The 11,553-nt window shown below is 59.3% G+C and overlaps 4 protein-coding genes across 4 annotated transcripts; 1 reads left to right on the forward strand and 3 right to left on the reverse strand.

The window, feature by feature from the left end:
• Positions 1-2,752: 2,752 nt before the first annotated feature.
• Positions 2,753-4,275, reverse strand: SPRG_11483 (hypothetical protein; the record flags this gene model as incomplete). Its single annotated transcript, XM_012350490.1, has 6 exons — positions 2,753-2,795; positions 2,843-2,910; positions 2,960-3,250; positions 3,288-3,680; positions 3,727-3,888; positions 3,943-4,275. 6 exons carry the CDS (start codon positions 4,273-4,275, stop codon positions 2,753-2,755), a joined length of 1,290 nt encoding a protein of 429 aa, XP_012205880.1.
• Positions 4,276-5,317: 1,042 nt separating this feature from the next.
• Positions 5,318-6,253, reverse strand: SPRG_11484 (hypothetical protein; the record flags this gene model as incomplete). Its single annotated transcript, XM_012350491.1, has 4 exons — positions 5,907-6,253; positions 5,735-5,854; positions 5,481-5,684; positions 5,318-5,427 (listed from the first exon to the last, which is right to left on the reverse strand). Exons 1-4 carry the CDS (start codon positions 6,241-6,243, stop codon positions 5,318-5,320), a joined length of 771 nt encoding a protein of 256 aa, XP_012205881.1. The 5' UTR covers positions 6,244-6,253.
• A 799-nt stretch (positions 6,254-7,052) lies between these two features.
• Positions 7,053-8,640, forward strand: SPRG_11485 (hypothetical protein). The gene is made up of 5 exons (XM_012350492.1): positions 7,053-7,429; positions 7,484-7,645; positions 7,690-8,410; positions 8,461-8,528; positions 8,579-8,640. Exons 1-5 carry the CDS (start codon positions 7,263-7,265, stop codon positions 8,619-8,621), a joined length of 1,161 nt encoding a protein of 386 aa, XP_012205882.1. The 5' UTR covers positions 7,053-7,262; the 3' UTR covers positions 8,622-8,640.
• Positions 8,641-9,160: 520 nt separating this feature from the next.
• Positions 9,161-11,481, reverse strand: SPRG_11486 (hypothetical protein; the record flags this gene model as incomplete). Its single annotated transcript, XM_012350493.1, has 7 exons — positions 9,161-9,227; positions 9,278-9,362; positions 9,409-9,760; positions 9,808-10,101; positions 10,145-11,113; positions 11,158-11,419; positions 11,465-11,481. The coding sequence occupies 7 exons, from the start codon at positions 11,479-11,481 to the stop codon at positions 9,161-9,163; spliced, it is 2,046 nt and encodes a 681-aa protein (XP_012205883.1).
• Positions 11,482-11,553: the final 72 nt, after the last annotated feature.

Raw genomic sequence — 11,553 nt, forward strand, 5'->3', positions numbered from 1 at the left:
GTGCTTTCCGTGCTCGGTGTCCAGTCGTCGGGCAAGTCGACGCTGCTCAACGGTATGTTTGGCGTCCGCTTGAAGACGAGCGTCGCGCGGTGCACGCGCGGCGTCAACCTCCAGCTGCTTGCATGCGCCGACGACGTGTGCGACCGGTTTGACTATATCTTGCTACTGGACACGGAAGGCATCCAGTCGCCCGAGTATGCGGGCGTCGACGGGACAACGTGGCGCGACAACCGCATGGCGTCGATGGCGATTTTGCCAGCGGACGCGACCATTGTGTTGACGAAAGGCGAGGCGACCAAGACGATGAACGACATGCTCCCGGTCGTGCTCTCGGTGCTGGCCAATTCGGCGCTCGCGGCGGCCTCCGGGGGCCGCCTCGCCACGAAGCTCTACTTTGCGTTCAACCAAGTCGACGTGACGATGACCAGTAGCATGCACTCGAGCCTCGACGCGCTTGTCGACAGTCTGCGCGCGAGTGCCAAGCAGGTGGCAGTCGTGCGGCAGTCGTCGGCGACGGCGTCGTTTCTCGACGGCTTTTCGGCCGACACGGACGTGGTGTTTTTGGGTCGCAACAGCGGCACGAGCGACCCGCCGGGTGACACGCCGATTGCCGACTATGGCGAGCGGCTCGTGCGACTGCGCGACCACATTTTCGCCCACGCGGCGCCGGCCCGTACGTTTGGCGCGCTCAACGAGACACTGCGGCTTGTCTGGACGTGCCTTGAGAGCGCGAATTTCGAGCTGGACTTTGCCTCGGCCCACGAGCGTATCGTGTACGACCGCCTCGGGCGCCGCATGACGCGGCACACACAAGCCCTTGCGAGCATCTACACGACGACGTTTGAGACGGTGCTCCAGCGCATGAGTGCTGACAATGCGACAACGCCGCAAAAGAGCCACCGTTACGAGGCACTGCTCGAGCAGTCGGTGGCGAGCGACCTACGTGGGCTGGACCGTGCCGTGGCCAAAACGTTGGCGGACGAGGCATTTGCCAAGTGGGCCACGGCCATGACGCAATCGTGGGCCGACCAGAAGCGCCGTCAGGCAGCGCACTCGGCGCGTCTGGTCATTGCGACGGCCGAGCAGCTTTTTCAATACCAAGCCTACGCGAAAGCGTACAAGGCGGAGCTGCAAGACGCGCTCGTGGCGCATTTGGCGACCGAAGGGGCCGAGGCCACGCTGGCATCCTTTGATGCGATCTTTGAGGCAGTCGTGCGCCGCGCCGCCGCCACGCACCCGCCGCTGGCCCCCGACGTCCCACGCCTCGTCTATGCGGCGCTGCACACCAATCACGTGTTGACGCCGGACGAACTCGCCATGGTCGATGTACCCGACAACGGGGCCACGGACAAGACGGGGTGGCGCCGGTACATTCGGTGGTTTCCAGCCAAGCTTAAGCAGCGAAAAGCCCAGATGATGGATGCCGTGCGCGATTGCGTGTTGCGCTGCGTCGCGGACGCGGATCGGTACGGCGACGAGGTCGTTCTCAACTGCGTGTTGGAAGGCAAGGCGATGCTGCACTTGCTGCAGTTGCCGCCTGACGACCGACTTGCGGGCTTGCGCATGCTCGTGCCGTTGCTGACGACGCAGCTCCAAGACCGGCAAGCGCGCTGGGATGCTCTCAACTGCGTCGCGGCCAAGTTTGGTGCGTGCAAGCAAGAGATGCGCCAGTTTGCAACCAACTTGTGTCGCGGCCAGAGAGCTGCGAGTCTCTTGATCTCGTCGCTCGACGAGTGGTTGGTGATGCGCGCAAGTTCACAAGTGCTATCTCGCCGTCGCTGCCAAGCTCGCCGGCGCCATCAAGGAAGGTATTCTGGCCGCTGCCGCCTCGGCGGAAAACGCTGTCGAGTCGCGTAGTACAGCTTTTCTCCACGAGTTGCGCCTCGCACTGCAACGCCGTCTCAAGTGCAGCGGCACTAGTGTCCTTGTGACGAGTCTTCCATCCGGGAAGGGAAGCGTCTTTGACTGTGACGACCACGGTCCGAGCCTCTTTTCAGTCCACAATGAAGGGCCGCTCAACGTTCCTCAGAGCCTCCTTGCGCGTCTTGACGAGTTGAGTTCTACCCTTGGTCCCTCGGCGGCCTGGAGCTCGACGATGGCGACGCGGACCCTCGACGTCATCCGCAACGAGGCGTATGGTGCGGTCGACGGCATTGTGCCGCGCTGTGGCCAGCCGTGTCCGTGGTGCAAGTGCCCGTGTACGAAGGCTTTGGGCCACGCATCGACGGGCCGTGCAGACGATCTTCTGCACGACACGCCGCACCAGCCCGATGGCCTCGTCGGAGTACGCTACGTTGGCTCGAAACGTATCTCGGCGGGGAGCTGTGCGGAAGCAGTCGTTCGAGATGGTGTGATGCGGCACCGTGATGGGAGTTTGCACCGTTTTCAGGACTTTGAGACCGTCTTTCCGGGGTGGGCGCTGCCGCGCGTGACACAGCGCTTGCCGTTGCGCGAGTACATTTTCGCGCACTGCCACGACGAACTCGTCGCACGCTACAACGTGCGCAAGTGCAAGAAGATTCCCGCCTCGTACTTTGCCCACGACCTGCGCGACATTGAACGCACGCTGGAGCACTTGATGCAGTAGTGTGATCTGTCACGATGATAAGCACGTAACCGTCGTCGACACGAAACTGCCGTGATGGATATATGAAACTGCTTTGATTCATTTCAGTGTATCACCATTTAAAAGAAAGGACATGTAGGAATCGCGTAGACCATGCACGATAACAAGAAGCTCGACGGGAGACGCTCAGTAGTCGTCGCCGCGCGACAACACCTCCTTGCACGTTGGCCTACACGCACGATAAGAAGATGCGCATACCCATGGAATATTATGTACTTGAGAATGAACGTGTGCTCGTACTGCGCCGTGTAGCTGCCGCGAACATCCACAAGCGGCGGGTATTTCTATGGAAGAATCTACTATGAGTCGATGGATGAGAGATGAAGAAGCAACCGTCACGAGGCCGCAGTCGACGAGATGGTTGAGCGCGACCATGTACTTTTCCTGCTTGGCGCCCTTGGGGTTGACGTGCGTCGACCCGCCGTCTTCGCGCTCGAGCCAGCGCCGGCAGAACGCCAGCGTGCCGAACGTTCGCGTAATGTGCGAGAGAAGCTTCTTGGCCCGGGGCAGACGCAACGGCACGCGTGGGGCGTCGATCGTCTTGGCGTAGTGCGAGCACTCCATGTCTTCCACGACGTAGCCGCGGCCCGTCGAGCCAAAGGTTTTCAATCGCAAAGATCTCGCCTTCCTCCATCTTGGTGTTATCATCGTCCTTGACAACCGGCACCGATTTGCCGGCGTGGATCTGGTACGAGCCGATCGAGTGGCCGTTGAGGTTGCGAATGCACTTGACCGGGTACGTCTTGCCCTCGATCGTCACCTCGTACGACTCCATGACCTCTTGGATAACACCGCCGATCTCGCCGAGGCGCGCGTCAATCCCAGCGGCGCGAACGCCTGCGTTGGTCGCGGCCTTGGCAGCCGCAAGCAGCGGGTCAAACTGCGGGTCAAACGCAATCGTGAAGGCTGAGTCGATGATGCGGCCGTCGACTTGCGTGCCAAAGTCGATCTTCATGACGTCACCGTACTTGAGGACCGTGTTGTCGCCGCCATTGGGCGAATAGTGCGCTGCCACGTGGTTGAGCGAGCACCCCGTTGGGAATGCAATGCCGCGCTAAAGAGATGGTATACGTGATAAGCCAAGATACGTCATTCGTTACCTCGAGGCCGGCTTCTTGAACGAGCTCGCGGTTCTTGTTTTCAAGCGACTCGCAGAGATCAATGAGCCGGATACCGGGTGATATCATGCTCTGCGCAAACTTGCGCACTTGACGCTGCGTCTCGGCCGCATACCGTAGGCGATCGTAGAACGCCTCGTTTTCCTAGATAGTACAGGCCAGCCTAAGCGCCGTGGTGTCGGTACACATACAACGCACTCGCTCGAGTGCACGCAGCTCTTCGGACGTCGTGCGAAACGTGTTGAGGTCGCCCCCATGTGGCTGCTCCTCTCCGCGGGGAAAGGACCCGGGCGAAAAAAGAGTTGCGACCGGAATCGTTGGCGGTTCGGTTTGGCCGTACTGGACGTAGCTGTCGGTGAAGCCATCGATACCGCGGACTGGCGGCCGCTTGGAGCCAACCGTGCTGGGTGCTGCCTTCTTGGTCTTCTTTTTCTTTTTCTTGGGCTTGGACGAGGTCACTGCAACGTCTATGGGCGAGGATACCGCGACCGTTATCTCGACGGCCATCGGGCGGTCCGTGGCGATGGTCATACTGTTGGAGGTGGTGATCGGGGTGCTGTGAAAATGGAAATGAACAGAGCGTGTTACTTGAAGCCAATGGAGCGGATCCTGATCGATGAGCAATCAAAGCAACGGGCGTGGTGCCAACCTACGTCGGGTGGCGCGAATACGACCATCAGTCCTGCGCGGAGCCTACATTCTTCCGGGGGTAGGTTGTTTGGTTTAGGGGTAGGGGAGTTTCGGCAGCCATGTTGCGGGGCTGCCGAGTCCAAACCACAGAAATGGACGCCTGACACGCCACATTGATGCGGTGCCACCGACGCTATGAAATGCTCGAATGATTGTGCGGGATCTGCGAAGGAGCACACCATGCTGCATCGCATGATACGTCGTCTCTACCGTTGTCTCTACATATCCTGCGCACACAGGCAAGTAGCATCGCGAGTGGCGAGATGGAGTCTTTCAGCGGCGACGGACAAATGACGGCAGGATGGACGCATTGAGTCTGAGTAGCACCAATCATCCCAGCTGTGTGGTCGCTCGGGCGAGTAAAGAAGCAGGTTGCTAACTCTTCTACGCTACCTTTTTATACTCGTCGACGACAGGCGCATCAAACCAATGATATCGTAGCGCCTTGTATTAAACGACAAGGACTAGCGACGGTTCGAATGGAATGGTGGGTAATCTAAGGTATATATATACGTGGCCCTTTACGAGGCTTTCGCGACACTGTTGCGTGCCCAGCGTGACGTGTTCGCGTGCCAAGAGACTCGTTTTTCAGCGCCGTTTTGAACCAAAGCCGTCGTTTTTCAGCGCCGTTTTGAACCAAAGCCGTGGGACTCTTCGATTACACTCATCGTCTGCTTCTCATTCGTCTCACGACTGCTTCGCGACGGCCTCGCGACAACGTCGTGACAACCTCTCAACAACGTCACGACAGCGGTGGTCAACTGAACACCAATCCTGTGGACCAGTGGTGCAGAGAGCATATTTCTTAAGCGAATACCTGCGGACGCTCCCGCGTAAAAGGCTGCCTTTGCTCATCTCGCTGCAAACTGTGTCGGTGCGATGCTTACCACTTTTCGTTCCACGGACGCAAGTCGACTTCGTGCGTCCACGCCGACTTGTGCTGGTGGTGAATCTGCACATAAGTTTTGGCGATTTCTTCCGGGCGCAACAAGCCTACCAGAAGACAACATGACCACCAAAGACAACGCGTCCACAAAATTCTATACCGTCGACTTGCTGGAATTCCTTGGCCTTGGGAAAGTTTTCGTGGATCCACGGCGTGTCGATCGCACCGTCGATTACGATATGGGCGACGTGGATGCCTTTGGGCGAGAGCTCGCGCGCCATGCTCTGCGAGAGCGCACGCAGCGCAAACTTGGCGCTCGAAAACGCCGAAAAGTGCGCGCCGCCGCGGACACTGGCCGTCGCCCCTATGGCAAGACGTGGCTACAAGCATCCATACATAAAACATGCCGGCTACCTGTAAAGAGAATCGTGCCACGACCGCGCGGTAGCATGCGGGCCGCGGCCTCGCGGCCCATGAGAAAGCCCGAGAAGCACGCCATCTCCCACACCTTGCGGTAGACGCGCGACGTGGTCTCTGCGAGATGACGATGGGGGGTCCATGAACCAAGAGCGGAACGACGACATACCCGTGATCGGGAAGCGGACGTTGGCGCCGACGTTAAAGACCGCGACCTCGATCGGGCCCAGACGGTTCTCAATGTCTTCGACGAGCGCCTGGACGTTCTCTTCGACGCGGCAGTCGACACCAAAGCCCTCGGCGACGAGGCCCTCGGCGGTCATGGTCGCAGCGAGCTCCTTGGCCTTGTCGGCGTCGCGCCGGACGCAGCAAGCAGTGAAGCCGTCGCGGGCAAAGGCCTTGGCGATCTCAGCGCCCGTGCTGTCGCCAGCGCCGACGATGAGCACGCACTTGCGCGCGTCCGTGTGGAGGCAGCGGGCCACGTGCTGCAGTCGGTTGCGCCACATTCGATTGCGATCTTGGACTGGCGGTCCTGTTGACACAACGGTCGCCGCGATGCCATTGGCCAAAAAGGAGCCAATCCAATACGTTGCCATCCCAGTCCAACAACTCAAACAGCAACAAGACGTGGTTCCGCGCCTGTTCAAGGCCGAGAGCGCTCCATGGTGGCAGGAATATGCACACATCTTCATTTGTACCATATACGTTCGTTCTATTCATCGTAGCTGGTGCTCTCGTAAATGCTGCTTGGCCATGTCGCTGTGGCTGGATGACGACAAGAGCCATTCCATGTACCCAGCACCATCCACACCTCGGATCCGCTGCATCCCCGACTGCACTTTCTACGCATGGTGCAGCGTGAGGGCCACTTGGTTTTTCACCAATATCATACACACGTTATTCCATTCAAGGCCTTGATTCCATCGCCGCCAGCGAGTATCGAAGCGGCGACCTTGAAGCTGCGCTCGCGCCGCTGCTATTGCGACCGTCAACAGCGCCGCGTCCTGCTATTGCTTACCAATCTGATGTACTTACCAATCTGATGTATAATATCGTCGATACCTGGTTAAGCGAGACGAGCGTCTCGACCCATCCTGGCGCACCCCGAAACCCGACACCTTTGCGGTACCGACGACGTCTGGAGTGAAAATCAGCGTTTCGCGCCATATGATTGGCTGCTTATTGACCAATAAAATGCGGCACCTGCGAAATCCAGTGCAGCGTTGGGATCGCATGTTCATTGGCTCATTGCGAGACGGCCCTTTTGAGTGGTAAGTGGCAGGTGGCAGGCGAAGGTGGCCCATGGCAGCTGCTAGGACGACGAGTGCGAGCATGGCGGACGAAGAGAAGAAGGTGATTGTGGCCGACGACGTCGACGAGAACGACGAGGAAGAGGACGACGCCATGGACGGCGGCGCCGACGCGGGCGCGGCCAAGAAGAAGAAGAAGAAGAACAAGAAGAAGAAGAAGAAGGCCGCGGGCTCGGCCGGCGCGGGCACCAAGCTGCCGCCCTTCCGCGGCGTCGATGGCTACACCGACAGCTACATCAAGTACGGCCAGACCGAGCCGCCGACGATTCCTGTCGCCAAGCTCTTTGGCGCGGGCTCGTTCCCCAAGGGCGAGGAGCAGAACCACCCGGGCGACTTCAACACGTACCGCACGACGTCCGAAGAGAAGCGCGCGCTCGAACGCGTACGTCCATCCTCCATCCTATGCGTCGATCATAGTATACTCATGGCTGTACAGGAAGGCGAGGCGTTGTACGACCGCATGCGCTACGCGTCCGAGGTGCACCGTCAAGTGCGCAAGTTTGCGCAGAGCATCATCAAGCCCGGCATTCGCCTCATCGACATGTGCGAAGCGCTTGAAAACAAGAACCGCGAGCTCGTCGAAGAAGCCGGCTTTGCTGTACGTCTCCATCTTGCCACACACTGTACCTAACATTGCATTAGCGTGGCATTGGCTTCCCGACGGGGCTGCTCGCTCAACCACGTCGCGGCCCACTACACGCCCAACGCCGGCGACGACACGGTTCTCAAGTACGGTGACGTCATGAAGATCGACTTTGGCACGCAAGTCGACGGCCGCATCATCGACTCGGCGTTCACGGTCGCCTTTGACCCGCAGTTTGACCCGCTCCTTGCGGCTGCCAAGGCCGCGACGGAAGAAGGTATCAAGTGCTCGGGCATTGACGCGCGCCTCGGCGAGATCGGCGGTGCCATCGAAGAGGTCATGGAGTCGTACGAGGTGACGATCGAGGGCAAGACGTACCCGGTCAAGTGCATTCGCAACCTCAACGGCCACTCGATCGGCCCGTACCAGATCCATGCGGGCAAATCGGTGCCAATCGTCAAGACGGCCGAAGACACCAAGATGGAGGAAGGCGAGATCTTCGCGATTGAAACCTTTGGCTCGACGGGCCGTGGCTACGTCGTGGAAGACATGGAGTGCTCGCACTACGCCAAGGCGTTTGACGCGCCGCACGTGCCGCTGCGTCTGCCGCGCGCCAAGAAGCTTCTCTCGCACATTACGCGCACGTTCGGGACGCTGCCGTTCTGCCGGCGCTGGATGGAGCGCGAAGACGGCGGGTCGACGCACATCAACCCCAAGGGCGCCAAGCAGGAAAAGTACATGGTCGCGCTCAAGAACCTCGTCGACAATGGCATCATCACGGTACATTGCCACCGTTTTTCCACCAAAAACGGGAAAATCATGTTGCGTAGGCCTACCCGCCGCTCTGCGACGTTGTCGGGAGCTACACGGCGCAGTACGAGCACACCATCATCCTCAAGTACGTCCTCCTGCTGGACACATACTCGTGCTCACGCGACGTGTGTCTAGGCCGACGTGCAAAGAAGTCGTGTCGCGCGGTGATGACTACTAGGGACGTGTTCAGAACCCGTCATTGACTCTTGATAAACCCATCCAACACGCTGTAGACCTGCCAGGACCCTCTAGCGTGGTGGGATTGGTTGGCTCGTGCTAGCTGCATGCCCAGGGCCCCATCTCTGGTTGCAGAAATGGCCTGAAATTCTTAAGAGTTTGGCAGAAGTGATCATAACACCGTCACGAGGACTGGTCGGATTAGGGTCAAGCATGGCGCTATCAAAAGCATTTGATTATTCAATGCGCACGTCAACCGATTCAGCTCCACCACAGCGCTGTCGATGTCACATGCCCCGTGTCCAGCACAACTCTGTACCATCGAGGACCCCAAGGCGACACGTCATCGGTGGCCTCACCCTCTTGCAAGGAGGCTGGGTAAGACTGCAGTGGGCTTACCGCTCTGCTGGTTGCGCGTCAAGAAGAGGACTGGGAGCACCCACACACACGGTCGTTGCTCCATTGGAGATCCATCGTGGCGCTCAAGGGGGTCAACTGCCGTGTTTCAAAACAAGACAATCTTTACCACACAAAATAGGACTATCGCAATTGGTGTTGCAGCGCGGTGACTTGTCGCTCGAGAAGCTGTTTGCTGCGAATCGCCTCGCTGTACTTGAACTTGAGGTCTTCAATCTCTTCAAAAAGTCCAAGTCAAACGCCGAGAGCTCGTCCGAGAGCTTGGCGTTCTCTTCCAAGAGCTGCGCGTTGTGCTGCTCGAGCGACCGCACGATCTCGTCGTTGCCTACAAGGACAATATTGTTCATTATGTTGTCTCGACGGCACCGTACTGGGTTGGCGCGATATGGCCTCGAGACGGCGGTCCTTCTCGTCCAGCGCGTGGCGCAATGCGCTCTCGTCGTCTCGGAGTGTCTTCCACTTGCCGTGGAGCGTTCGATATTTGCGCTGCAGCTCGGCGCTTTCCGCACTGAGTCGCGCTATCTCGTGGCTTTTCTGGTCGAGCTGCGCCTGCAGCGTCGACACAAGCGCGTCAGGTGTCTTGGTCGTCGATGGCTTCGCTGGCTTGAGCCGGCGCAGGCGGTCGTTCTCGGTCCGGAGCTTCTCCATTGCCCGCTTCATGTTTTCAATCACATCTTCAAGGGCGGTGACGTCGGCTCGGCTCTTCTTGGTCGTCGTCGGTGTCTACGCCAAGCGTTCAAGCAACCCACCATGATCCTATGAGAACCTACGCGGGCAGGGGACGGCGTCATGGGCGGCGTCCGATTCGGCGCACGCCGCAGCCGCGCGAGCTCCAAGCTCAAACTCTCGACTTGGAACGAGAGTTCGAGGAGCTGCGTGTCCTTCTCCAAGAGTGCTTTTGCCGCGTCACTCGCGTCCTCGGGCAAATGCAGCGCCTGGCGCGACGTGAGAACTTGCGCTTGAAGTTCGCGAATCCGCTCGTGGCAGCTCTCGAGCTCGCGCTCTTGGTCAAGCGATATCTTGGGCACGGTGTGGGGCAGTGGCGCGGCTCGCAGTTGCATCAACTACGCGGCGCTCAACACAAAATGGCCGGTATCATTACCGTACCTGCTCGGCCTGGGTCGTGAGCTGGCTCTGCGCGCGAGTCCACTGCTCCTTCAAGCGGTGGCATTGGGTCGTGAGGGTATCGACCTCAGCCTTCTTCTCTTCGAGGCGCGTTGTGAGCACTTCGACCCGGCGCTTCATGCGCTTCTCATTCTCCCACTGCTTGCGCGTCGTCTCGTCGCCGCCAGATTCCTGGTTGTTGTTGTTGGTGGTATTGGTTGTTGCTGCCTTCGGGGCGACCGGCGTAGCTTCTCGCAGCGCAGCGTTTTGAGCTTCAAGGACCTTGATCTTCTTTTGCAGCTCGAGAAGCTGGTCGTCTTGCGCCGCGTACGTCCCGAGCTTGGCTTTGCAGCGCTGCAACTCGTCCCGAAGCGTCGCCACCGCTTGTTTCATGTCGTCGGATGGTCGGGCCAGCTGCTTTTGGGCGATCGCTTGGGCGCGCTTGGCCTTGGACGTCATCGTCGCGAGCTCGGAGGTTGTCGCTTGCAGCTTTTCTTGGAGCATCTGCGTCTTGGCCGATAGCTTCGTGTTGGCGTCTTGCAGCGCTGTGACGCGGTCGTCGTCACGCTCCTGCCGCTTGGAGGTCGCGCGAACAATTTCTTCGGCTTGGGCCTCCTGCGCTTTGAGAAACTCTTCCTTGAGCTTGATGATCGCGTCGCGGAGGAGACCCATTTTGCGCTCCTTGCCGCCGATTTCATGCCGGAGATGGGCGAGCTGCGTCGTCTTCTCGCGCTCCATCTCTTCAAAGTCGCTCGAGAGCGCTGCGTGGAGGGCCTTGAGCGCCGCAATCTCCTCGAGCGCTTCGCCGGCGCGGGCTTCGGCCACTTGGCGCTGGTTGTGCAGCGTCTCGACCTTGTGGTGGAGCTCCGAAATGATGTTTTTCTTGAGTTCGAGCTCCATGTGCACTTGCTTGAGCTGCTCGAGGAGCCCTTCGTGCATCTCGCGCGCCGCCACAACCGCACGGCCGCCACCCTAGAACACGATCACTCTAATGGACAAATCTTGTCCAGAACTACCGTCTCCTCGAGGTGCCGGATCTTCTCGGTGGCTTCTTTGAGCTGCGTAATATGCAAATGGTTTTCTTCGTACAACCGGCGGTTCTGGCGCTCGACTTCCTCCTGCACATCGGACGCGCGCTTGTCCATCGTCGCGCGCATGGCCTCGAGCTTGGCTTGGTACTCTTCGATGCGCTGGTTCTTGTCGGCGACAAGCGCCTTCAAGCTTGCAATCGTCGCCTGCGCGGCTTGCTGCAGATCCGCTTGGTCCTTTTCATAGTACCTACACACGACTCTATCGTGATACATTGATAGATTTCGCGCGTACCCGACTTTGGAGCGCATCGACGGCGAGCTCGGCGCAGTCCCCAGCGGCGCGATAGTCGTAGCAGGCTCAATGTGTACGTGCTTTTGCTG

Source organism: Saprolegnia parasitica, assembly GCF_000151545.1.
Source record: "Saprolegnia parasitica CBS 223.65 unplaced genomic scaffold supercont2.66, whole genome shotgun sequence".
Lineage (NCBI taxonomy): Eukaryota > Oomycota > Saprolegniomycetes > Saprolegniales > Saprolegniaceae > Saprolegnia > Saprolegnia parasitica.

Excerpts from the sequence above, each read along its gene's own strand:
- SPRG_11485 (XM_012350492.1), top strand. The coding sequence starts at position 7,263 with ATGGCTACACCGACAGCTACATCAAGTACGGCCAGACCGAGCCGCCGA. Across the intron at positions 7,646-7,689 it reads TCGAAGAAGCCGGCTTTGCT|CGTGGCATTGGCTTCCCGAC; the intron begins GTACGTCTCCAT and ends ACATTGCATTAG. Across the intron at positions 8,411-8,460 it reads TCGACAATGGCATCATCACG|GCCTACCCGCCGCTCTGCGA; the intron begins GTACATTGCCAC and ends CATGTTGCGTAG.